This window comes from Scyliorhinus torazame, chromosome 6 (genome assembly GCF_047496885.1).
Source record: "Scyliorhinus torazame isolate Kashiwa2021f chromosome 6, sScyTor2.1, whole genome shotgun sequence".
NCBI classification, from domain to species: domain Eukaryota; kingdom Metazoa; phylum Chordata; class Chondrichthyes; order Carcharhiniformes; family Scyliorhinidae; genus Scyliorhinus; species Scyliorhinus torazame.
The window spans coordinates 43,188,014-43,213,079 of NC_092712.1; the positions used below are offsets into that span (position 1 = coordinate 43,188,014).

General features: G+C 48.0%; 1 protein-coding gene across 1 annotated transcript in view; it reads right to left on the bottom strand.

The window, feature by feature from the left end:
* Positions 1–25,066, bottom strand: part of LOC140424765 (obscurin-like) — a 1,044,598-nt gene that overhangs the window by 562,516 nt on the left and 457,016 nt on the right. Inside the window, 6 exon segments of the mRNA XM_072508149.1 lie at positions 3,351–3,617; positions 5,074–5,340; positions 6,936–7,202; positions 8,405–8,671; positions 11,939–12,205; positions 13,468–13,734. Of these exon segments, the coding sequence (XP_072364250.1) occupies positions 3,351–3,617; positions 5,074–5,340; positions 6,936–7,202; positions 8,405–8,671; positions 11,939–12,205; positions 13,468–13,734 (1,602 nt within the window).

Below are 25,066 nucleotides of genomic sequence, written 5' to 3' on the forward strand. Positions count from 1 at the left end.
GTCGAGATCGGGTAAGAGACCGGCAGCGGCCAAGGTCCTGAGGGGGTTCATGGACCAGATGGGGGAGTGAATCTGTGGAGATTTGCCAGACAAAGGGCAAAGGAGTTTTCCTTCTTCACCCATGTGTTCAAGGCGTACTCGCGGATTGATTTTTTCGTGGTAAGTAGGACGCTAATCCCGAGAGTGGAGGGGGTGGAGTATTCGGCCATTGCGATCTCGGACCATGCCCCGCACTGGGTGGAGTTGGGGCTGGAGGAGGAGAGAGGCCAATGCCCTCTGTGGAGAATGAACGCGGGACTACTGGCGGACGAGGAGGTCTGTGGGCGGGTTCGGAGGTGTATCCAAAATTATGTGGAGACCAATGATAATGGGGAGATTTCGGTGAGTGTGGTCTGGGAGGCGCTGAAGGCAGTTGTCAGAGGGGAGCTAATTTCAGTCAGGGCCCACAGAGAGAAGAGGGATAGGATGGAGAAGGAGAGATTGGTGGGGGAGATATTTAGGGTGGACAGGAGGTATGCGGAATCCCCCGAGGAGGGGTTGTTGAAGGAGCGCCGGAGCCTGCAGGTGGAGTTTGACTTGCTTACCATGGATAAGGCTGAGGCTCAGTTGAGGAAGGTACAGGGAGCAGTGTACGAGTATGGGGAGAAGGCAAGTAGGATGCTGGCGCATCAGCTGCGGAAGAGAGAGGCGGCCAGGGAGATTGGGGGAATTAGAGATAAGGGGGATAACACGGTGCTGAGCTCGGCAAGGATTAACGAGGTCTTCAAGGACTTTTATGGCAAATTGTATGGATCAGAAGCCCCAGAGGGAGGGGAGGGGATGAGGCAGTTCCTGGACCAACTGAGGTTTCCACAGATGGAGGAGGGGCGAGTAGAGGGATTGGGGGCGCCGATTGAGATGGAGGAACTGGTTAAGGGGTTAGGGGGTATGCAGGCGGGCAAGGCCCCGGGACCGGATGGGTATACCATAGAGTTTTATAGGAAATTCTCGGAGCTGCTGGGTCCGCTGTTGTTGAGGACTTTCAAAGAGGCTGAGGAAAAGGGAACCCTTCCCCCGTCGATGTCGCAGGCTCTGATCTCGCTTATCCTCAAGTGAGATAAGGACACGTTGCAATGTGGCTCCGATAGGCCAATTTCGCTCCTTAATGTGGATGCCAAGCTGTTGGCCAAGATTTTGGCCACTAGGATTGAGGACTGTGTCCCGGGAGTGATCAATGAAGATCAGATGGAGTTTGTGAAGGGCAGGCAGTTGAATACAAATGTGCGGAGGCTCCTGAATGTGATCATGATGCCCTCGGAAGGGGGGATGCAGAAATGGTAGCGGCAATGGACAAGGAGAAAGCCTTCGATCGGGTGGAGTGGGAGTACCTGTGGGAAGTGGTCGGCAGATTTGGGTTTGGAGAGGAACTTATAGTGTGGGTCAAATTGTTGTATCAGGCCCCGGTAGCGAGTGTGTCGACGAACCGGCTGCAGTCGGGGCACTTTAGATTACATCGAGGGACGAGGCAGGGGTGCCCCCTGTCCCCCCGGCTGTTTGCCCTAGCGATTGAGCCGCTGGCTATGGCGTTGAGGTAGTCCAGAAACTGGCTTAAGATGGTGGAGAGGAGCTTTCGCTCCTTGGGCATTCAGGTGGCTAAGAGCTGGGGTGTCTTGCACAAGCTCAATTTAGCACGGCTGGTGGATCGGATGGAGGAGAACTTTAAAAGGTGGGACATGCTGCCGCTTTCTCTGGTGGGCAGTGTGCAGTCCGTGAAGATGACGGTCCTCCCCAGGTTCTTGTTCGTCTTCCAGTGCCTTCCCGTTCTCATCCCCAAGTCCTTTTTCAAGCGGGTAAATAGGATTATTACAGGATTTGTGAGGGCAAACAGGACCCCACGTGTTAAGAGACTGTTCTTGGAGCGCAGTCGGGGGGGGAGGTTGGGTTGGCGCTGCCGAACCTTTGCAGCTATTACTGGGCAGCGAGTATATCCATGATTCGGAAATGGGTAATGGAGGGAGAGGGGGCGGCGTGGAAACGGTTGGAAGCGGCGTCTTGTAAAGATACTAGCTTGGGGGCACTGATAACGGCACCGTTGCCACTTCCGCCAACGCGGTATACCACGAGCCCGGTGGTGGCAGCGACATTGAGGATCTGGGGGCAATGGAGATGCCACAGCGGGGAGGCAGGAGCTTCAGTCTGAGCACCGATACAGAACAATCACCGGTTCGTACCGGGTAGAATAGACGGGGGGGGGGGGGGTTCCTATGTTGGCACAGGGCGGGTATCAAAAGGATGGGGGACTTGTTCATTGATGGGACTTTGGCTAGTCTGAGTGCGCTGGAGGAGAAATTTGGGCTACTCCTGGGGAATATCTTTAGGTACATGCAGGTTCAGGCGTTCGTGAAAAAGCAGGTGGGGGAATTCCCGCTGCTGCCTGCCCCGAGGATACAGGACAGGGTGGTCTCGGGCATGTGGGTAGGGGATGGCAAGATATCGGAAATATATCAGGAGCTGCAGGAGGCAGAGGAGGCCTCGGTGGAGGAGCTGAAGGGCAAGTGGGAGGAGGAGCTGGGTGAGGAGCTGGATGAGGGCCTGTGGGCTGACGCCCTGGGCAGGGTCAATTCCTCCTCATCTTGCGCCAAGCTTAGCCTGATTCAGTTTAAGGTGGTGCACCGGGCACATATGACAGTGGCGAGAATGAGTAAATTCTTTGGGGTGGAGGACAGGTGTGTGAGGTGCTCAGAGAGCCCAGCAAATCATGTCCGTATGTTATGGGCATGCCCGGCGCTTACAGGATTTTGGAAAGGCTTTGCAAAAGCTATGGCCAAGGTCTTGGATACTCGGGTAAAACCGAGTTGGGGGATAGCGATATTTGGGGTATCAGACGATCCGGGAGTGCAGGAGTCGAAAGGGGCCGCAGTTCTGACCTTTGCCTCCTTGGTAGCCCGGAGATGGCTCTTGTTAATGTGGAGGGACGCGAAGCCCCCAAGTGTAGAGGTTTGGGTCAGTGACATGGCAGGATTTCTCAGGTTGGAGAGGATAAAGTTTGCCTTGCGAGGGTCCTTGCAGGGGTTCTCCAGGCGGTTGCAACCGTTCTTTGACCTTCTCTCGGAATGTTAGGTGGAGGTCAGCAGCTAACCAGAGGGGCGAGGGGAGGGGAGAGGGGGAGTGGTTTGGGCAGTGGATGGATTTCATTTGTAATGGGCAGATACCCCACCTTGTTTTGTTAAATTGTTAAATGGTTAAGTTGTTTTCTGTTTTATTGCTATGGTTTTTTTTTGTTGTTTTTCTTTTTGTAGTGGTTTGTAAAAATTATTGAAAAATTTTGAATAAAAACAAATTTAAAAAAAGAGTAATGAATATTGGCCTACCCTTTACTTTTAGGATTGCCATTGTTTTCTGATCCCCTGAATCGCACGTATATTTTCCAGCATCTTCGGCTTTTAGACTATGAATGAACAACTCAACACAGGGACCCGTTTGCTTCATTTCATGTTTCTCACTGGGATTAAGCACCACAGATCCTTTCCTCCATTCCACTGGGACACCTGGTTTTGAAATCTCACAATGCAGAATGGCAGTGCTGTCCTCTTCAGCCTCTTTGTTCTGAAGCTCTTGTTTGAAAAGCACAGCAAGGGCTATAAGAGACATAATTCATGATGATGAACATAAGATCGAAGTCCGATTTCTGAACATCCACCAAATTTCAGTCATGACCTGCCACCACATTTCTCACCTGACACATTTGGCGTGACTCTGACATGCCATGGCCCCAGTGCACTTTGGGCAAAATTGGACCAAGGCCGTAAATCCCAGGCAATAATTAAATTCATTTGGCACTTTCTGTCCCTCATTATCAGATCTGTGCAGCATTTTGACTTAACAAGCTATCTACACCATGTACAGTCAGTATCTGGGATGATCATGGCAGAAAGGAGTTAATGTCCACCTCCCCAGCCTTCTCGCAAAGGGGGTGGGAAATCCAGTTCTAGTTTTCCCATGGTGGCCCTGTGCTAAAGTTGCAGCAATTCAGCTACATCATCTGCCTTGTTGTCTGTTATGGACAAACTTACTATACTGTACTGAAAGTTGTACTTTTGTAGCTTCCATTCCAGGCATCATTGGGAATGGAGGGAAAAAAAAGTTCTTCAGAATAGCATGGGCTACATAAGTTGAGAGGCAATGGTTTCCAAACCTGCAACTTTATAAGAATTTTGTCCCCATGTAGCTGTCATCTTTCCTTGTCTTTTGTCAATATGCACCCTCATAATGCTTACCTACTTGTACAAAGCAGCAAAACTGTCTATTCAATTGCTGCCTGACTGACATACAGATCAGCACTAAACCCAATTTTTCATCTTCTGACAACGCATAAAACTGCTGCAATGGCTCACACAGCTGACAGAGGGCAAAAGCCAAAATTGTTCAGGCCTCCCATTAAAGCGGTTTTGGGTGCACACATCACCCACTCTGCTGATTTCCTGCCTGTTTTAGGAGGATGATTAATTGTGCCTGCTCTGATTCCCCACCAGGTACAAATTATTATAAAACCTCAGAATTTTGAAAGCAACATGATCTATTCAACCTTTGCAAACAATAAAAATGACTGATGTGACATCGAGCCTAAGCAAATATACTTGCCAAGAGAGAGTGCAGTGGCGAATCACTAGGCTGGTTCCTTGGTTGGCGGGACTGTCCTATGAAGACAGATTAGATCGACTGGGCCTGCATTCACTGGAATTTAAAATTCTAACAGGGCTGGACAGACTAGATGCAGGGAAGATGGTTCCCTTGTTGGGGAGTCTAGAACCAGCGGGTACAGGATACGGGTAGACCATTTAAGACTGAGATGAGGAAAGATTTCTTCAAAGAGTAATGAACCTGCGGAATTCCCTACCACTGAATGCTGGGAAGGGCAAGTCACTGAATATATTCAAGAAAGAAATAGATTTTAATGGCATCAAGGGGTGTGCGAAGAAAGAGGGAATATGGCATTAAGACAGAGGATCAGTCATGATCATATTGAATGGTGGAGGATACTCAAAGGGCCCAATAGACTACTCCTGCTCATAGTTTTTATGATTATTGACCTACCCTTCACTTTTAAAGATGCAGTTGTCTTTTGATCCCCTGAATCGCACGTATAGTTTCCAGCATCTTCAACTTTTAGACTATGAATAAATAACTCAACACAGGAACCCGTTTGCTTCATTTCATGCTTCTCACTGGGATGAAGCACCACAGATCCTTTCCTCCATTCCACTGGGACACCCGGTTTTGAAATCTCACAATGCAGAATGGCAGTGCTGTCCTCTTCAGCCTCTTTGTTCTGAAGCTCTTGCTTGAAAACCACAGGAAGTGCTAAGAAAGACAGTAAGAGAGTTCATGAAGATGAACTTCAGCTAAGATTCACATTTTATTTCTGCACGACAACAAAATTTCAAATAAACTCAACGGAAAAAAAACAATGCTTGAGGAAGCTATTCAATATCAGTATCCCACTGCCATTCCTCAACAGCTACACTCACCCTTAGAGTTGTTGTGGTCTCGAGAACTGTTGCATCTTTTGGTTGTTGAAGTACAAATAGCTACTTTATTCTGTCATAACTTTTATCAGCCTGAACCGAGGAATGTTACAGTTTACACTAATATCACAAAATCATATACTTTATGGCACAGTGGTTAGCAGTGATTAGCATTGCTGCCTCACAGTGCCAGAGACCCGGGTTCGCTTCCGGCCTTGCGTTTTTGTGTGTAGTTTGCAACTTCTCCTTGTGTCTGCGTGGGTTTCCTCCTTGTACTCCAGTTTCTTCCCATGTCCAAAGTTGTGCAGGTTAGTTGGATTGGCCATGATCAATGCGTGAGGTTACGGGGAAGGGGCAGTGAGTTCTTTCATAGAGTTGTATTGAGACCCGATGGGTGGAATGGCCTCCTTCTGCACTGTAGGGATTCTATGGATATCTAACAGGACATCTAGGGCGGGATTCTCCAGCCACCCGACGGGTCGGAGAATTGCTTGGGGGGGGGGGGGGGGGGGATCGCGCCGCACCAGTCGGCGGCCGCTAGCAGCGGCCCCCCCCGACGATTCACCAGCCCGATATGGGCCGAGTGGCCACCTGTTTTCGGCGGGTCCCACCGGCTTATGTTACAACACATACTTACCAGCGGGGCCTGGCTCCGCGGGCGGCCTCCGGGGTCCTCGGGGGTATCTGGCCCCGGTGGGTGCCCCCATTGTGGCCTGGCCCGCGATCGGAGCCCGCCGATCCGCGGGCCTGTGCCGTGGGGGCATTCTGTTCATCCGCTCCAGCCGCTGAAACAGTCCGCGATGGCCGGCGCGGAGATGAACCCCACTGCGCATGCGCTGGGATGATGCCAACTCGCGACGGCTGGCGGAGGCCCTTCGGCGCCGGTTGGCGTGGCGCCAAGCCCCTTCCGCGCCGTCGGCGCAGTGCAAACCACTCCAGCGCCAGCCTAGCCCCTGAAGGTGCGGAGGATTCCACACCTTCGGGGTGGCCCGACGCCAGAGTGGTTCACGCCACTCCTTCCCGCCGGAGTTGCCCGCCCTGCCGGTTTCCGAAGAATCCCACCCCTAGTCTCCCCAACAATTCTTAAGCTACTCCATATCAAGTGTATCATATATAGACATTCCATTTCTATGTAATTCCAGATTGCTTCGCATAAATTTCAGGACAGTTCAGAATATATTTTGTGAACTTAAATGCTGACATATTTCAAACAAATGTCACTCCAACGGTTACAAATATAGAACATGAATTCTAAAACATGTTGCAGTTTCCACCTCCCAAAAAGTGCTGACTTAATACGTGGAGATATTTTGGAAAGAAAGATAATATTTGCAACAATAATTCGTATTACCATGGATTCACAGTATTATGGATAAAATGGTGGATTAAATGTAATAAGGTGACAATAAAGAGTAATGAATATTGGCCTACCCTTTACTTCTAGGATTGCCATTGTTTTCTGATCCCCTGAATCGCACGTATATTTTCCAGCATCTTCAACTTTCAGACTATGAATAAACAACTCAACACAGGAACCCGTTTGCTTCATTTCATGTTTCGCACTGGGATGAAGCACCACAGATCCTTTCCTCCATTCCACTGGGACACCCGGTTTTGAAATCTCACAATGCAGAATGGCAGTGCTGTCCTCTTCAGCCTCTTTGTTCTGAAGCTCTTGTTTGAAAACCACAGGAAGGGCTAAGAAAGACAGTAATTGAGTTCATGATGATGAACTTCAGCTAAAGAAGACTGGTATGATATCTAGCTCAATAAGTCATCCCAAGTGATTACAATTCTGAAATGTTTGATCACTGATGATTGTGGATAAATGTGAAGTTATACACTTCAGTATGAAAAACAGATAGCAACGTATTATTTAAATATTGGGGAGTGTGGATGTACAAAGGAAGTTGGGTGTCCTTGTACACCTGGCAATGAAAGTGCAGGCAGGTACAACAAGCAGACAGGAAGGCAAATTGTATCTTAGCCTTCATTGCAAATGTATTTGAGTTCATAGATATGGATGTCTTACTGCAGTTATACAGGGCCTTGGTTAATAATAATAAAAATAATAATAATGATGATCTTTATTGTCACAAGTAGGCTTACATTAACACTGCAATAAAGTTACTGTGAAAAGCCACTAGTCGCCACATTCCGGAGCATGTTCGGGTACACAGAGGGTGTATTCAGAAGGTCCAAACTACCCAACAGCATGTCTTTCGGGACTTGTGGGAGGAAACCGGAACACCCAGAGGAAACTCATGCAGACACAGGGAGAACATGCAGATTCCCCACAGTGACCCAAGCGGGAATCGAACCTGGGACCTTGGCGCTGTGAAGCAACAGTGTTAACCACTGTGCTTCCGTGTTAGACCATACCTGAAGTACTGAGTGCAGTTTTGGTCTCCCTGTCTAAGAAAGGATATACTGGCCAAGAGAAAGTACAGTGGCGATCCACTAGGCTGATTTCTGGGTTGGCAGGACTGTCCTATGAAGACAAATTGGGTTGGCTCGGCCTGCATTCACTGGAGTCTAAAATTCTAACAGGGCTGGACAGACTAGATGCAGGGTGGATGGTTCCCTTGTTGGGGAGTCTAGAACCAGGGGGTACAGGATACGGGTAGACCATTTAAGACTGAGATGAGGGAAGATTTCTTCAAAGGGTAGTGAACCTGCGGAATTCCCTACCACTGAATGCTGGGGTGGCCAAGTCACTGAATATATTCAAGGAAGAAAGAGATATTTTTTTAGATTTTATTGGCATCAAGGGGTATGCGAAGAAAGCGGGAATATGACATTAAGACAGAGGATCAGGCATGATCATATTGAATGGTGGAGTATGCTCCAAGGGCTGAACAGACTACTCCTGCTCATAGTTTATATGATTGTTGACCTACCCTTCACTTTTAGAGATGCAGTTGTCTTTTGATCCCCTGAATCGCACGTATATTTTCCAGCATCTTCAACTTTCAGACTATGAATAAACAACTCAACACAGGAACCCGTTTGCTTCATTTCATGTTTCTCACTGGGATGAAGCACCACAGATCCTTTCCTCCATTCCACTGGGACACCCGGTTTTGAAATCTCACAATGCAGAATGGCAGTGCTGTCCTCTTCAGCCTCTTTATTCCGAAGCTCTTGTTTGAAAACCACAGGAAGGGCTAAGAAAGACAGTAATTGAGTTCACGATGACGAACTTCAGCTAAAATTCACAATTTATTTCTGGACAACAACAACATTTCAAATAAACTCAGTTAAAAAAAAACAATGCTTGAGGAAGCTATTCAATATCAGGATCCCACTGCCATTCCTCAACAGCCACACTCTTAGAGTTGTTGTTGTCTCGAGAACTATTGGATCAAATACCTTTTGGCTGTTAACGTACAAATTGCTACTTTCTTGAGTCATAACGTTTACCTGCTTGAACCGAGGAATGTTACAGTTTGCACTAATATCACAAAATCATATTCTGTATGGCACAGTGGTTAGCGCTGCTGCCTCACAGTGCCAGGGACCTGGGTGCACTTCCAGCCTTGGATATCTGTATGCAGTTTGCACATTCCCCTCGTGTATGCGTGTTTCCTCCTCGTGCTCCAGTTTCCTCCTAGCCCAAAGTTGTGCAGGTTAGTTGGATGGGGTTATGCGGAAGGGGCGGGGGTGTGGGAGCCTATGAAGTGTGTTCTTTTAGAGTCGGTTGAGACCTGATGGGCTGAATAGCCCCCTTCTGCACTGTAGGGATTCTATAGATATCTTAACCAGGCAACTAGTCTCTCCAACCATTCTTAAGTTACTCCCTATTAAGTGTATCATATCCATAACTGTGTAATTCCAGATTGCTTAGCATTAATTTCCGTACAGTTCATAATATATTTTGTGAACTTAAATGCTGCCATAATTCAAACAAATGGCACTCCAATGGTTAAAAATATAGAACATGAGCTAAAAACGTTGCGGAGAATTGAGCGGGGGGTCCCGCCAACCGGCGCGGCCCGATTCCCGCCCTCGCCCAATCTCCGGTACCGGAGACTTCGGCGGGGGCGGGATTCACGGCGGCCAATGGCCATTCTCCGACCCGGCGGGGGGTCGGAGAATGACGCCCAAGATTCAAGTCCGATTTCTGAACATCCACCAAATTTGAGAGATGACCGGCCACAACTTTGCTCACCTGATATATTTGGCGTCACTCTGACATCCCATGGCCCCAGTGCACTTTGTGCCAAATTGGAACAAGCCCATAAATCCCAGTGAATAATTACATTTACTGGCACGTGAATAATAATAATAATCACGTATTATCACAAGTAGGCTTCAATGAGGTTACTGTGCAATCAGGTCGATGCAGCATTTTGACTTAACAAGCCTTAAGCATTTTGACTTAACACCTCGTAAAGTCAGTATCTGGGATGATCATGGCATAAAAGAGCTAATGTCCTCCACCTCCCCAGCTCTCTTTAAAGGCTTCTCACAAAGGAGGTGGGGAATCCAAGTGTATTTTTTTCATGATGGCCCTGTGCTAAAGTTGCAGTCATTCATCTACACCATCTGCTAAGGACAAACATAGTATACTGTACTGAAGACTGCACTTGTGAAGCTTCCACTTCGGGTATCATCTTCGGGAGCAAAGAAAATAATGAATTTCAGAATCGCATGGACTGCGTCATTTGAGGTAAAAGCTGCTCAACCTGCAAAGCTATAGGGGATGATTCTCCAAAATGGAGACGAAGTGTTCGCACTGTCGTGAACGCCATCGCGTTTCACAATGGCGTGGAACGGGCATGGGGACGACCGATTCTGACGCCCATAGGGGGCCAGCACGGCGCTGGAGAGGTTCACGCCACCGTGGAGGCACTCCCCAAGGCCAGATTGCCCCGTGCCCCCCCCCCCCGAGGGCCCTGCCGGCCAGACCCCATCGGAGGCCCCCCCTGGTGAATGAGCGCTTTTCCCTGCACCACAGGCTGCCCCCCAACCTTCGCGCAGAGTTACCGCCGGCAGCGACCAGGGGTGAATGGCGCCGGCGGGACACTGTTGTATCCACGCGGCTGCTTGGCCCATCAGGGCTGGAGAATCGGCGACCCCGCCGATTCCAGCAGCCCGCGGCCAGCCCCGCGCCAAACGCGCTGGCGCAAATGGCGGCGATTCTCCGCACCTCGGAGAATTGGGCGCTGGTGTCGGGGCATCGTGGCGCGGTCACGGCGATTGTCCGGCCTGGCACTGGGCTCAGATAATCGCACCCTTGGGCGGGATTCTGCGCAAACCGTCGGGGCGGGGAAAAAAAGTGCAAACCCTGGTGGTACCACTCCGGTGTCGAGCCACCCCAAAGGTGCGGAATCCTCCACACCTTTGGGGGTTAGGACGGCGGCGGAGTGATTTGCGCCGCACCGGCTGGCGGGAAGGGGCTTGGCACCACGCCATCCGGCGCCGAAGGGCCTCTGCCGGCCGGCGTGAGTTGGCGCATGCGCGGGAGCGCCAGCGTCTGCTGGCAACATCACCACGCATGCGCAGGGGGGGGGGTCACGTCCACGTTGGTCATCGCGGATTGGTACAAGGCTGAAGCGGAGGAATAGTGGGCCCCGATCGTGGGCCAGGCCACCATGGGGGCACCCCCTGGGGCCAGATGGCCCCGCACCGCCCCGAGGTCCCCGGAGGCCGCCCACGGAGCTGGGTCCCGCCGGTGTAAATCAAGGTTAGTCCCTACCGGCGCGACGCAATGGGCCCCGGGACCGCCCGAATTCTCTGGGCCACGATGGGCCGAAGTCCCGCCCGTTTAACGAGGGTCCCGCCGGTGTAAATCAAGGTTAGTCCCTACTGGCCGGTGGGGGGGTCGGAGAATCCCGCCCATAATCTCCATTAGCTTTCATCTTTACTTTAACGTTTGTCAATATGCACCCTCATAATGTTTACCCTACTTGTGTTAAAAACAGCAAAACTGTCTATTCAATTGCTGCTTGATGAACATACAGCTCGGCACAAAACACAACCAATTCTCCATCTTCTGACAACCGAGAAAGCTGCTGCAAAGGGGCACCACAGCTGACAGTGTTGTTCAAATGAGGCCAAAAGTCAATATTATTCAGGTCTCGACGAGAGAGGCTTTGGGTGGACACAACACAGGACACAATACAGGACACAATATCTGCCAGGATTGAATGGCGGAGCAGACTCGATGGGTCGAGTGACCTAATTCTGCTCCTATGTCTTATGGTCTTAACGCCCACTCGGCAGATTTCCCGTCGGTCTTAGGACAATAATTAATTGCACCTGCCTGACTCCCCCTCAGGTATAATTTATTGTCAAAACATACAGTAAAATTCTGAATTTTGAAAGCAACATGTTGAGTTGACGCACAATAAAGATATTTAGCTCAATAAGATATCCAAAGTGATGAAAATTAGAAACGGTTACACCCTGAGTAATGACTATTGACCTACCCTTTACTTTTAGAGATGCAGTTGTCTTTTGATCCCCTGAATCGCACGTATATTTTCCAGCATCTTCAACTTTTAGACTATGAATAAACAACTCAACACAGGGACCCGTTTGCTTCATTTCATGTTTCTCACTGGGATGAAGCACCACAGATCCTTTCCTCCATTCCACTGGGACACCCGGTTTTGAAATCTCACAATGCAGAATGGCAGTGCTGTCCTCTTCAGCCTCTTTGTTCTGAAGCTCTTGTTTGAAAACCACGGGAAGGGCTAAGAAAGACAGTAATTGAGTTCATGATGATGAACTTCAGCTAAGATTCACATTTTATTTCTGGGCAACAACAAAATAAAAATAAACTCAGTTTAAAAAAAAGTGCTTGAGGAAACTATTCAATATCAGGATTCTACATCTGAGCAGTTACACTTGCTTTGAGAGTTGTTGCTGCCTTGAGAACTGTTGGATCTGATAACTATTGGTTGTTACAAAATACTACTTTCTGATGTCAGAATTTTCAGGCTGAATTGAGGAATGTTACGGTTTGCACTAATATCATAATATTATATATCTTACCGAAATCTAATAAGACAAGTCATCTACCCATTCTTAATTTAGTTCCTATCAAGTGTATCATACATTGACACTCCATTTCTATGTAATTCCAGATTTCTCAGCACAAATTTCAATCCGGTTCAGAATAATTTGTGAATTTCGGGCACCACGGTGGCACGGCTGCCTCACAGCGCCAGGGACCCATGTTCAATTCCGGCCTTGGATGACTGTCTGTGTGGAGTATGCACTTTCTCCTCGTATCTGCGGAGGTTTCTTCTGCGTGCTCCCGTTTCCTCCAACAGTCCAAAGATGTGAAGGTTGGGTGGGGTTATGGGGATAGGGTGGGGGAGTGGGCCTAGATGGGGTGCTCTTTCAGAGGGTCGGGGAAGACCCGATGGGCCGAATGGACTCCATCTAACACCACCTGCCAAATGTGTGGCAGAGGCTGCAGATACAGGATTAGACTATTCAGCCACAGCAGGACCCATCTCCTCGGAGTGGGAGCAAGTCATCCTCGACCCAGAGGGACTGGCCAAGAAGGAGTTTCTTTACCCCACCTGCTCCGCCCCCATTTCCACTATATTTCTACTTTTGGTCAATTCTGTAGAAGGATCATTTCGATACAAAACATTAATTAACTGTTTCTCTCCACAGATGCTGACAGGCCTGTTGAGTTTATCTAATGTTTTCTGCTTTTAATTAAATAGTTAGGCTTGATGCTCCATGGGACTGTTTATAAATGCTTACAAAAACACAAGGGGTGGGATTCTCTTTCCCGCCAGCCCCACTTTCCAGTGCGGTGCCCCCCCCCCCCACCGGCAGCGGGATCCTTGGCAGTCGGCCAAGGGAGATTCTCATTGTGCCCAACCAAGGCCGTCGGGAAACCCATGGGCATGGGTGCTTTGCCAGCAAAGTGGAGGATCCCGTCGATGGAAAATCCCGCAGGCGATTTATCTCCCAGGAGTAAAGTTGATTGTCCTACCTTTAACTTTCAAACAACTCTTTGTCTTCTTGTCACCAGAATCACAGGTATATTCTCCAGAGTCTTCTAGCTTTAGATTGTGAATGAGCAATTCAACAGTAGAACCATTTTGCTTCATTTCATGTTTGTCACTTGGATGAAGTGAAAGTGATTCCTTTGTCCAATTCACTGGGGCATCTGCTTTAGTAAGCTCACAACAAAATGTGGCAGTATCTCCCTCGTGAGCTTCCATATTCTGAAGCTCTTTTTTGAAGTACACAGGCAAGGCTAGGGGAGAAAATAATTGCATCTACTTAGCTCAAGAAGATGAGATGAGATCATAAATGACACAAACACTATTTTCAGAATTTTCCATCCTCAAACCTCTGAACTCAGAACAGCCTGATATTATTGTACTCACAAAGAGAATGCAATGGATGTTATAAATATTTCACAAGGTACTTCACACATAGGAACAACACATTATTGAAGAGAGCGTACAAAAATGGATATACAATAAAAGGAGGTAAAGAGGTTAAAGAGAACTTTATGCCAGCAAGATGCAGTGCCAAATTTATGCTGTAAAATTTCTAGGCCAGGAATTTCTCCCAATCTCATAACTTCAGAAGGCAGTTATTGAAGGAGGAACTCCAAGGAAGCTCATGGTCAAGGATTCTGTTAAGCACTACTGTAGGAAAAAAAACATACAATTACTGTGCAAGATTGCCAATTTCTTGTTTCTAAAAAGGAATCAGGAGAATTCACTTGTCTCATTATTCCATCGTTTGAACATTGAAGGCTTCAAGGAGCTATCTCTAACCTTGGCTTATAGGATCAAAAGAAAGGAAAATGAGAAGGCCATTTGGCCTATTGAGCCTGCTCTGCCACTAAATAGGATTATGGCTGATCTGATTGTGGGCTTAACTCCACTTTCTTGTCTACCTGTGATCCCTTGGAGATCAAAAATCTGTCTAATTCATCCTTGAATATATTCAATAACCCAGCTTCCACTGCTCTCTGTGGAAGAGAATTCCAAAGACTAACAACCCTATAGGAGAAGCAATTCCTTCTCATCTCCGTATTAAATGGGAGACCACTTATTTTATCAAACTGCTCCTCCCAGTTCTAGAATCTCCAAGGAGGGGAAATATCCTCTCAGCATGCACCCTGTCAAAGCTCCCTCAGAATCTTACATCTTCCAATAAGATGACCTCACATTCTTCTAAACACTAATGTGTACGGGTCCAACTTCCTCAACCATTCCTCATAAGACAACCTGTCCATCCTTCTCTGAACTGTGGCAATGCAAATATATCCATACTTAAGTAAGGAGGCCAAAACTGCACACACTACTCTAGATGAGGTCTTGCCCTGTACAATTGTGGAAGGATCTTTTTACATTTAAACTACCCGCCCCCCCTCCCCCCATTTAAACTACCTGCCCCCCTCCCCCCTTCCACCCTGCACTAAAGGCCAACATTCCATTTGCCTTCCTAATTACTTGCTGTACTGGACATGACCTTTTGTGATTCACATCCAAGGACACCCAGATTCCTCTGTACTGCAGCAGTCTACAGTCTAGCTACATTTGAATAATATTTTGCTTTTCCATTCTTCATGCCAAAGTGAACAATCTCGCATTTCCCCACATTATATTCCATCTATAATATTTTGGCCACTCACTTAATGTATCTAACCCTTGGCAGACTCTTTGTTTCCTCCTCACAACTTGCTTTCCTACCTATCTTTGTATCATCAGCACATTTGATACAATATAGTTGGTCACTTCATCCAAGTCATTCATAAATAGTTGAGGCCCCAGCATGGATCCCTGTGGCACTCCACTTATTGGTTTGCCAATCTGAATCTGAGGAAACCTGAATTAGTTAACGAGTCCTCGATCGATGGTAATAAATTATTCCCGATACTATGCTCTTTTCTTGTGCAGTAAAACTTTTTGTTTCTTGGAAATCCAAATATACTTCTTTTGCTTGTATCCCTTTATCCATCCTGCTTGTTACATCATTAAATTTGTCAAACACAATTGCCCTTTCACAAAAACATGTTGACTCCACCCTGATATTATGATCTTCGAAATGTCCTACAACTACCTTGTTAATAATTAGTTCCAGCATTTTCCTCATGCTAGATGTCAGGCCAACTGCTATATAGTTCCCTGCTTTCTCTCTCCCACCTTTCTCGAATCAAGGATGTTACATTTGCAGTTTTCCAATCCATTGCGACCATTTAGGATCTATGGAATTTTGAAGGGTTCCAACTAATGCATTCCCTATCTCTGCATCCACTACTTTTGACATCCTCGGATGCAGGCTATCACATCTGTCAGCCTTTAGCCACATTAGTTTTCTTAGTACTCTTCATCTACTAATCATGATTGTTTTAATTTCCTCCCTCCCTTTTGCACCTTGCATTTGGCTGAGAGAGCTAACCCTCCGAGGGATAATACAAGGTCAATCTGTTAAGAAAGATTTTTATTTGAGTTTTTTTTTTACAAATAACAACCTGTCTAGATAAATATACCAAGGTGTTTCATGCAGACATCAGAAAATTTGATCGATGTGGGGGGGGGATTCTCCGAGTCCGCGCCGGGTCGGAGAATCGCCGGGGGGGGGGGGGTGCGAATTCCACCTCACTGCTCCGACGCCGGGCCACCGATTCTCCGGCGACCGGAGAATCGCGCCGGCGAAGACGCCGTGGCGATTCCTGCGATTGACGGGCCGAGAGCCCGCCGAGTTCATTCGCGTATGGTCCTACCCGGCGGGACCTCGGCGTTCTGGCTGCGGGGACATTCTTGGTGGGGAGGCGAGGGGAGCCGACTCGGGGGGTGGGGGCTCCACGGGGGCTACCAATTGGCGGGTATGCTCATTCCGGGGGGGGGGGGGAGGGGGGCTATGTTGCTCCTCGCCGGGCCCCTGTACGGCTCCGCCATGTTCCCCGGGACCGGCGCGGAGACGGCTGTGGCGGGCATGCGCGGACCCATGCCAGCTGTGTAGGGCCGGCTTCCGGCGCTGGAGCACCGTACAGCACGCCGGCGTTGTTCTAGCCATCGATGAAGGGGAGAATGACTGGGCCTGGAGGCCGTTGACGGCAGCGTCGCTCGCGCCCCCGGCCGTGAATACATTGGAGAGAGTTCAGAAAAGATTCATGAGAATGGTTCTGGGGGTGATAGGGTTCTGGGCATAAGATAGGGTTGAGAGAAGATTTAATAGAGGTTTTCAAAACCATGAGGGGTTTGGATAGAGTAGAGTGTATAAAAGTGATCCCCTACAGTGCAGACTTTGTTTGCACTGAGTGCTGAATTTGGTGCATTTGAGTGCTATAGTGAGAGTTTGGTGACTGAGGGAGTGCTGAATTTGGTGCATTTGAGTGCTATAGTGAGAGTTTGGTGACTGAGGGAGTGCTGAATTTGGTGCATTTGAGTGCTATAGTAAGAGTTTGGTGACCGAGGGAGTTAGGTGAGGAGGGAGTAAGGTGCTCCTTTCATTTTGTTTCCCACATTTCCGCAAAGAGTGAGAAGAGAGCCAGGAGTTTACAGAAAGTGTAGCTGACTGGGAGCAGAGTCGGAGGGCGGAGGGCAGCACGGTAGCACACGTGGCTAGCACTGTGGCTTCACAGCGCCAGGGTCCCAGGTTCGATTCCATGCTGGGTCACTGTCTGTGCGGAGTCTGCACGTTCTCCCCGTGTGTGCGTGGGTTTCCTTCGGGTGCTCCGGTTTCCTCCCACAGTCCAAAGACGTGCAGGTTAGGTGGACTGGCCGTGATAAATGCCCTTAGTGTCCAATAAAGGTTGTAGGAGTTATTGGGTTATGGGGACAGGATGGAAGTGAGGGCTTAAGTGAGTCGGTGCAGACTCGATGGGCCAAATGGCCTCCTTCTGCACTGTACGTTCTATGTTCTATGTTCTAGTTAGTCCACAGGGCAGCTATATTCTGTCAGGTAAGAGGGGATGGAGGCTAGGCCAGTTGCATGCTCCTCCTGTAGGATGTGGGTGGTGAGGGATACCACCGGTGTCCCCGCTGACTATACCTGCGGGAAGTGCACCCAACTTCAGCTCCTCAAAGACCGTGTTAGGGAACTGGAGCTGAAGCTGGATGAACTTCGGATCATCCGGGAGGCAGAGGGGGTGATTGAGAAGAGTTACAGGGAGGTAACCACACCCAAGGTACAGGACAAGAATAGCTGGGTTAGTCAGGGGGAAAAAAACAAACAGGCAGACAGTGCAGGGATCCCTTGTGGCCGTTCCCCTTCAAAACAAGTATACCGTTTTGGATGCTGTTGGGGGGGAATGACCTACCGGGGGAAGGCCCTAGCGGCCAGGTCTCTGGCACTGAGTCTGGCTCTGGGGCTCAGAAGGGAAGGGGGGAGAATAGAAAAGCAATAGTTGTAGGAGATTCAATGGTTAGGGGAATAGATAGGAGATTCTGTGGTCGCGAGCGAGACTCTCGGAAGGTATGTTGCCTCCCGGGTGCCAGGGCTAGGGATGTCTCGGATCGTGTCTTCAGGATCCTTAAGGGGGAGGGGGAGCAGCCAGAAGTTGTGGTGCACATAGGTACCAACGACATAGGTAGGAAAAGGGGTGTGGAGGTAATAAACAAGTTTAGGGACTTAGGCTGGAAGTTAAAAGCCAGGACAGACAGAGTTGTCATCTCTGGTTTGTTGCCGGTGCCACGTGATAGCGAGGCTAGGAGTATGGAGAGAGTGCAGCTGAACACGTGGCTGCAGGAATGGTGTAGGAGGGAGGGCTTCAGGTATTTGGATAATTGGAGCGCATTCTGGGGAAGGTGGGACCTGTACAAGCAGGACGGGTTGCATCTGAACCAGAGGGGCACAAATATCCTGGGAGGGAGGTTTTCTAGTACTCTTCGGGAGGGTTTAAACTAATTTGGCAGGGGAATGGGAACCGGATTTGTAGTCCAGCAACTAAGGTAGCCGATATTCAGGACGCCAAAGCGTGTAATGAGGCAGTGGGGAAGGGAACACTGACAAAGGAGAGTACTTGCAGGCACGGAGATGGGTTGAAGTGTGTATACTTCAACACAAGAAGCATCAGGAATAAGGTGGGTGAGCTTAAGGCATGGATCGGTACTTGGGACTACGATGTGGTGGCCATCACGGAAACTTGGATAGAAGAGGGGCAGAAATGGTTGTTGGAGGTCCCTGGTTATAGATGTTTAAATAAGATTAGGGAGGGTGGTAAAAGAGGTGGGGGGGGGGGGTGGTGGCATTGTTAATTAGAGATAGTATAACAGCTGCAGAAAGGCAGTTCGAGGAGTATCACCCTAATGAGGTAGTATGGGTTGAAGTCAGAAATAGGAAAGGAGCAGTCACCTTGTTAGGAGTTTTCTATAGGCCCCCCAATAGTAGCAGAGATGTGGAGGAACAGATTGGGAAACAGATTTTGGAAAGGTGCAGAAGTCACAGGGTAGTAGTCATGGGTGACTTTAACTTCCCAAATATTGAGTGGAAACTCTTTAGATCAAATAGCTTGGATGGGGTGGTGTTTGTGCAGTGTGTCCAGGAAGCTTTTCTAACACAGTATGTAGATTGTCCGACCAGAGGAGGGGTAATATTGGATTTAGTACTTGGAAATGAACCAGGGCAAGTGATAGATTTGTTAGTGGGGGAGCATTTTGGAGATAGTGACCACAATTCTGTGACTTTTACTTTAGTAATGGAGAGGGATAGGTGCGTGCAACAGGGCAAGGTTTACAATTTGGGGAAGGGTAAATACGATGTTGTCAGACGAGAATTGAAGTGCATAAGTTGGGAACATAGGCTGTCAGGGAAGGACACAAGTGAAATGTGGAACTTGTTCAAGGAACAGGTACTACGTGTCCTTGATATGTATGTCCCTGTCAGGCAGGGAAGAGATGGTCGAGTGAGGGAACCATGGTTGACAAGAGAAGTTGAATGTCTTGTTAAGAGGAAAAAGGAGACTTATGTAAGGTTGAGGAAACAAGGTTCAGACAGGGCATTGGAGGGATACAAGATAGCCAGGAGGGAACTGAAGAGATTAGGAGAGCTAAGAGAGGGCATGAACAATCTTTGGCGGGTAGGATCAAGGAAAACCCCAAGGCCTTTTACACATATGTGAGAAATATGAGAATGACTAGAGCGAGGGTAGGTCCGATCAAGGACAGTAGCAGGAGATTGTGTATTGAGTCTGAAGAGATAGGAGGGGTCTTGAACGAGTACTTTTCTTCTGTATTTACAAATGAGAGGGGCGATATTGTTGGAGAGGACAGTGTGAAACAGATTGGTAAGCTCGAGGAAATACTTGTTAGGAAGGAAGATGTGTTGGACATTTTGAAAAACTTGAGGATAGACAAGTCCCCCGGGCCTGACGGGATATATCCAAGGATTCTATGGGGAGCAAGAGATGAAATTGTAGAGCCGTTGGCAATGATCTTTTCGTCCTCACTGTCAACAGGGGTGGTACCAGGGGATTGGAGAGTGGCGAATGTCGTGCCACTGTTCAAAAAAGGGACTAGGGATAACCCTGGGAATTACAGGCCAGTTAGTCTTACTTCGGTGGTAGGCAAAGTAATGGAAAGGGTACTGAAGGATAGGATTTCTGAGCATCTGGAAAGACACTGCTTGATTAGGGATAGTCAGCACGGATTTGTGAGGGGTAGGTCTTGCTTTACAAGTCTTATTGAATTCTTTGAGGAGGTGACCAAGCATGTGGATGAAGGTAAAGCAGTGGATGTAGTGTACATGGATTTTAGTAAGGCATTTGATAAGGTTCCCCATGGTAGGCTTCTGCAGAAAGTAAGGAGGCATGGGATAGTGGGAAATTTGGCCAGTTGGATAACAAACTGGCTAACCGATAGAAGTCAGAGAGTGGTGATGGATGGCAAATATTCAGCCTGGATCCCAGTTACCAGTGGCGTACCGCAGGGATCAGTTCTGGGTCATCTGCTGTTTGTGATTTTCATTAATGACTTGGATGAGGGAGTTGAAGGGTGGGTCAGTAAATTTGCAGGCGATACGAAGATTGGTGGAGTTGTGGATAGTAAGGAGGGCTGTTGTCGGCTGCAAAGAGACATAGATAGGATGCAGAGCTGGGCTGAGAAGTGGCAGATGGAGTTTAACCCTGAAAAGTGTGAGGCTGTCCATTTTGGAAGGACAAATATGAATGCGGAATACAGGGTTAACGGTAGAGTTCTTGGCAATGTGGAGGAGCAGAGAGATCTTGGGGTCTATGTTCATACATCTTTGAAAGTTGCCACTCAAGTGGATAGAGCTGTGAAGAAGGCCTATGGTGTGCTCACGTTCATTAACAGAGGGATTGAATTTATGAGCCGTGAGGTGATGATGCAGCTGTACAAAACTTTGGTAAGGCCACATTTGGAGTACTGTGTACAGTTCTGGTCGCCTCATTTTAGGAAGGTTGTGGAAGCATTGGAAAAGGTGCAAAGGCGATTTACCAGGATGTTGCCTGGAATGGAGAGTAGGTCTTACGAGGAAAGGTCGAGGGTGCTAGGCCTTTTCTCATTAGAACGGAGAAGGATGAGGGGTGACTTGATAGAGGTTTATAAGATGATCAGGGGAATAGATAGAGTAGACAGTCAGAGACTTTTTCCCCGGGTGGAACAAACCATTACAAGGGGACATAAATTTAAGATGAAAGGTGGAAGATATAGGAGGGATATCAGAGGTTGGTTCTTTACCCAGAGAGTAGTGGGGGCATGGAATGCACTGCCTGTGGAAGTAGTTGAGTCGGAAACATTGGGGACCTTCAAGCAGCTATTGGATAGGTGCATGGATTACGGGAAAATGATATAGTGTAGATTTATTTGTTCTTAAGGGCAGCACGGTAGCATTGTGGATAGCACAATTGCTTCACAGCTCCAGGGTCCCAGGTTCGATCCCGGCTTGGATCACTGTCTGTGCGGAGTCTGCACATCCTCCCCTGTCTGCGAGGGTTTCCTCCGGGTGCTCCGGTTTCCTCCCACAATCCAAAGATGTGCAGGTTAGGTGGATTGGCCATGATAAATTGCCCTTAGTGTCCAAAATTGCCCTTGGTGTTGGGTGGAGGTGTTGAGTTTGGGTAGGGTGCTCTTTCCAAGAGCCGGTGCAGACTCAAAGGGCCGAATGGCCTCCTTCTGCACTGTAAATTCAATGATAATCTATGATTAATCTAGGGCGAAGGTTCGGCACAATATCGTGGGCCGGAGGGCCTGTTCTGTGCTGTATTTTCTATGTTCTATGTTCTATATTGAAAAACTCTTCCCAATGGACGATGGATCAAGAGCCAGAGAGCACTGATTTAAGGTAATTGGCAAAAGAAGCAATAGGAACATGAGGAGAAATTTTTTCACAGTGACTCATTAGGATTTGGAATGCACTGCCCAACAGTGTGGTGGTGGCAGGCTCAATTGAAGTATTCAAGAAGGAATCGGACTGTTATCTGAGGAGTAGGAATATGCAGGACTGTGGCGAGAAGGCAGGGTAGTAGTACTTAGTAAACATAAGAACATAAGAACTAGAAGCAGGAGTAGGCCATCTGGCCCTTCGAGCCTGCTCCACCATTCAATGAGATCATGGCTGATCTTTTGTGGACTCAGCTCCACTTTCCGGCCCGAACACCATAACCCTTAATCCCTTTATTCTTCAAAAAACTATCTATCTTTATCTTAAAAACATTTCATGAAGGAGCCTCAACTGCTTCACTAGGCAAGGAATTCCATAGATTCACAACCCTTTGGGTGAAGAAGTTCCTCCTAAACTCAGTCCTAAATCTACTTCCCCTTATTTTGAGGCTATGCCCCCTAGTTCTGCTTTCACCCGCCAGTGGAAACAACCTGCCCACATCTATCCTATCTATTCCCTTCATAATTTTATATGTTTCTATAAGATCCCCGCACATCCTTCTAAATTCCAACGAGTACAGTCCCAGTCTACTCAACATCTCCCCGTAATCCAACCCCTTGAGCTCTGGGATTAACCTAGTGAATCTCCTCTGCACACCCTCCAGTGCCAGTACGTCCTTTCTCAAGTAGGGAGACCAAAACTGAACACAATACTCCAGGTGTGGCCTCACTAACACCTTGTACAATTGCAGCATAACCTCCCTAGTCTTAAACTCCATCCCTCTAGCAATGAAGGACAAAATTCCATTTGCCTTCTTAATCACCTGTTGCACCTGTGAACCAACTTTTGGCGACTCATGCACTAGCACACCCAGGTCTCTCTGCACAGCAGCATGTTTTAATATTTTATCATTTAAATAATCATACCTTTTGCTGTTATTCCTACCAAAATGGATAACCACACATTTGTCAACATTGTATTCCACCTGCCAGACCCTAGCCCATTCACTTAGCCTATCCAAATCCCTCTGCAGACTTCCAGTATCCTCTACACCTTTTGCTTTACCACTTATCTTCGTGTCGTCTGCAAACCTGGACACATTGCCCTTGGTCCCCAACTCCAAATCATCTATGTAAATTGTGAACAGTTGTGGGCCCAACACTGATCCCTGAGGGACACCACTAGCTACTGAATGCCAACCAGAGAAACACCCATTAATCCCCACTCTTTGCTTTCTATTAATTAACCAATCCTCTATCCATGCTACTACTTTCCCCTTAATGCCATGCATCTTTATCTTATGCAGCAACCTTTTGTGCGGCACCTTGTAAAAGGCTTTCTGGAAATCCAGATATACCACATCCATTGGCTCCCCGTTATCTACCGCACTGGTAATGTCCTCAAAAAATTCCACTAAATTAGTTAGGCACAACTATGGCCTTTATGAACCCATGCTGTGTCTGCCCAATGGGACAATTTCCATCCCGATGCCTCGCTATTTCTTCCTTGATAATAGATTCCAGCATCTTCCCTACTACCGAAGTTAAGCTTACTGGCCTATAATTATCCGCTTTCTGCCTACCTCCTTTTTTAAACAGTGGTGTCACGTTTGCTAATTTCCAATAAAGTACTCCAACAGTAAGCCAGTGCAGATATGATGGGCCAAACAGCCTCCTTCTGTGCTGTAGCCATTCTGAGATACTGTGATATTGAGTTACATAAATAGATATGCGAACTTGGTGTGACTTGGGTAAGTGGGTCAGAGTGGGAGTGATCAGGGTGAGTGGCCCGCGAGCAAATGGTAAGCTTGGCTTTTTTAAAGGTATTGGCTTGATTTTTCTGCAGTGGGCTGTTAGCAGTTTGAAATTCACTAGTTCTAGTATGATGACCATTTTGTAGTTTGGATTAATATGTTCTTCAGCACTTCTGCTAAATTTGATGGAAGGCATTTTAATAAAATACTAAACCAGTATTATTGTAAACCAGCCAGATTAGTTATGCAAACAGCCTTAATTGCGAGACAACTAAAGAATAAGTAATTCATTAATAGATATGTTAGAAAGACTAGAAATGTAATTTGGAACACAAATGTTTATACCCTTTCTAATAAGAAAATATTCTTAAAATACAGACTCTAAAGTGCTGTGGGAATAAGATTGTTTTGTATTCCTCAGGCCACAGGATAAAGAGATAACATGAATGTTAACCGTAACTAGGAGGACTGCATAGGCCCTTGTCTAAGAGACCTCCACTCCAAATGACAGATAGCTATGGTCAACCAATTACTGGCCGAGACCCAGTCATTCTTAAGATAAAAGATATGAAATGAAATGAAATGAAATATAATTTGAAAAGAAGCATTGGGGGGATTCTACAGGGCCGCTAGCCAGTGACAGGAATCGCATTAGCCCGGTGAATAAGGTGTGAGGCGAAAAACTAGACTGATGCCATTGCGAGTCTCCCGACTCACCCCGCCAGCCAGTTCACTGGACTAATCCCGGAGATGGTAGAATTGTCGTATGAGGAGAGATTGAGAAGACTGGGTCCGTATTCCCTAGAATTTTGAAGAATGAGGGGTGATCGCATTGAAACTTACAAAATACTTACAGAGCTTAAAGGGTGGCTGTAGATCAGATGGTTCCCCTGCCTGTCTAAAAACAGGGGAAATAATCTCAGGATATGAGGTAGGCTATTTAAGCCTCAGATGAGGAGTAATTTCTTCATTCAGCATTGTGAATCTTTGGAATTCTGTACCTCAAACGGCTGTGGAAGCTTAATTGAGAAATAAATCAATAGCTTTCGGGAGACTATTGACATGAAGGGATATGGATATAGGGCAGGATACTCCGACCCCCCACAGGGTCGGAGAATCGCCGGAGGGCGGCGTGAATCCCGCACCGCCGCCGTCTGCCGGATTCTCCGGCGTCGGATTTTCGACGGGGGAATTGCGTCGCGCCGGTCGGGGGCCATTGGTAGTGGCCCCGCCGGCGATTCTCCGCTCCGCGATGGGCCGAGTGGCCGCCCGTTTTCGGCCGGTCCCGCCGGCGTAAATCAAACAAAGTCCTTACAGGCAGAACTTGGCTCTGTGGGCGGTCTGCGGAGTCCTCGGAGGGGCGTGGGGGGATCTGTCCCCGGGGGGGATCCCACGGTGGCCTGGCCCGCGATCGAGGCCCACCGATCTGCGGGCGGGCCTGTGGCGTGGGGGCACTCTTTCCCTCCACGCCGGCGGCTGTAACGGTCCGCCATGGCCAGCGCAGAGAAGAACCCCACTGCGCATGCGCTGG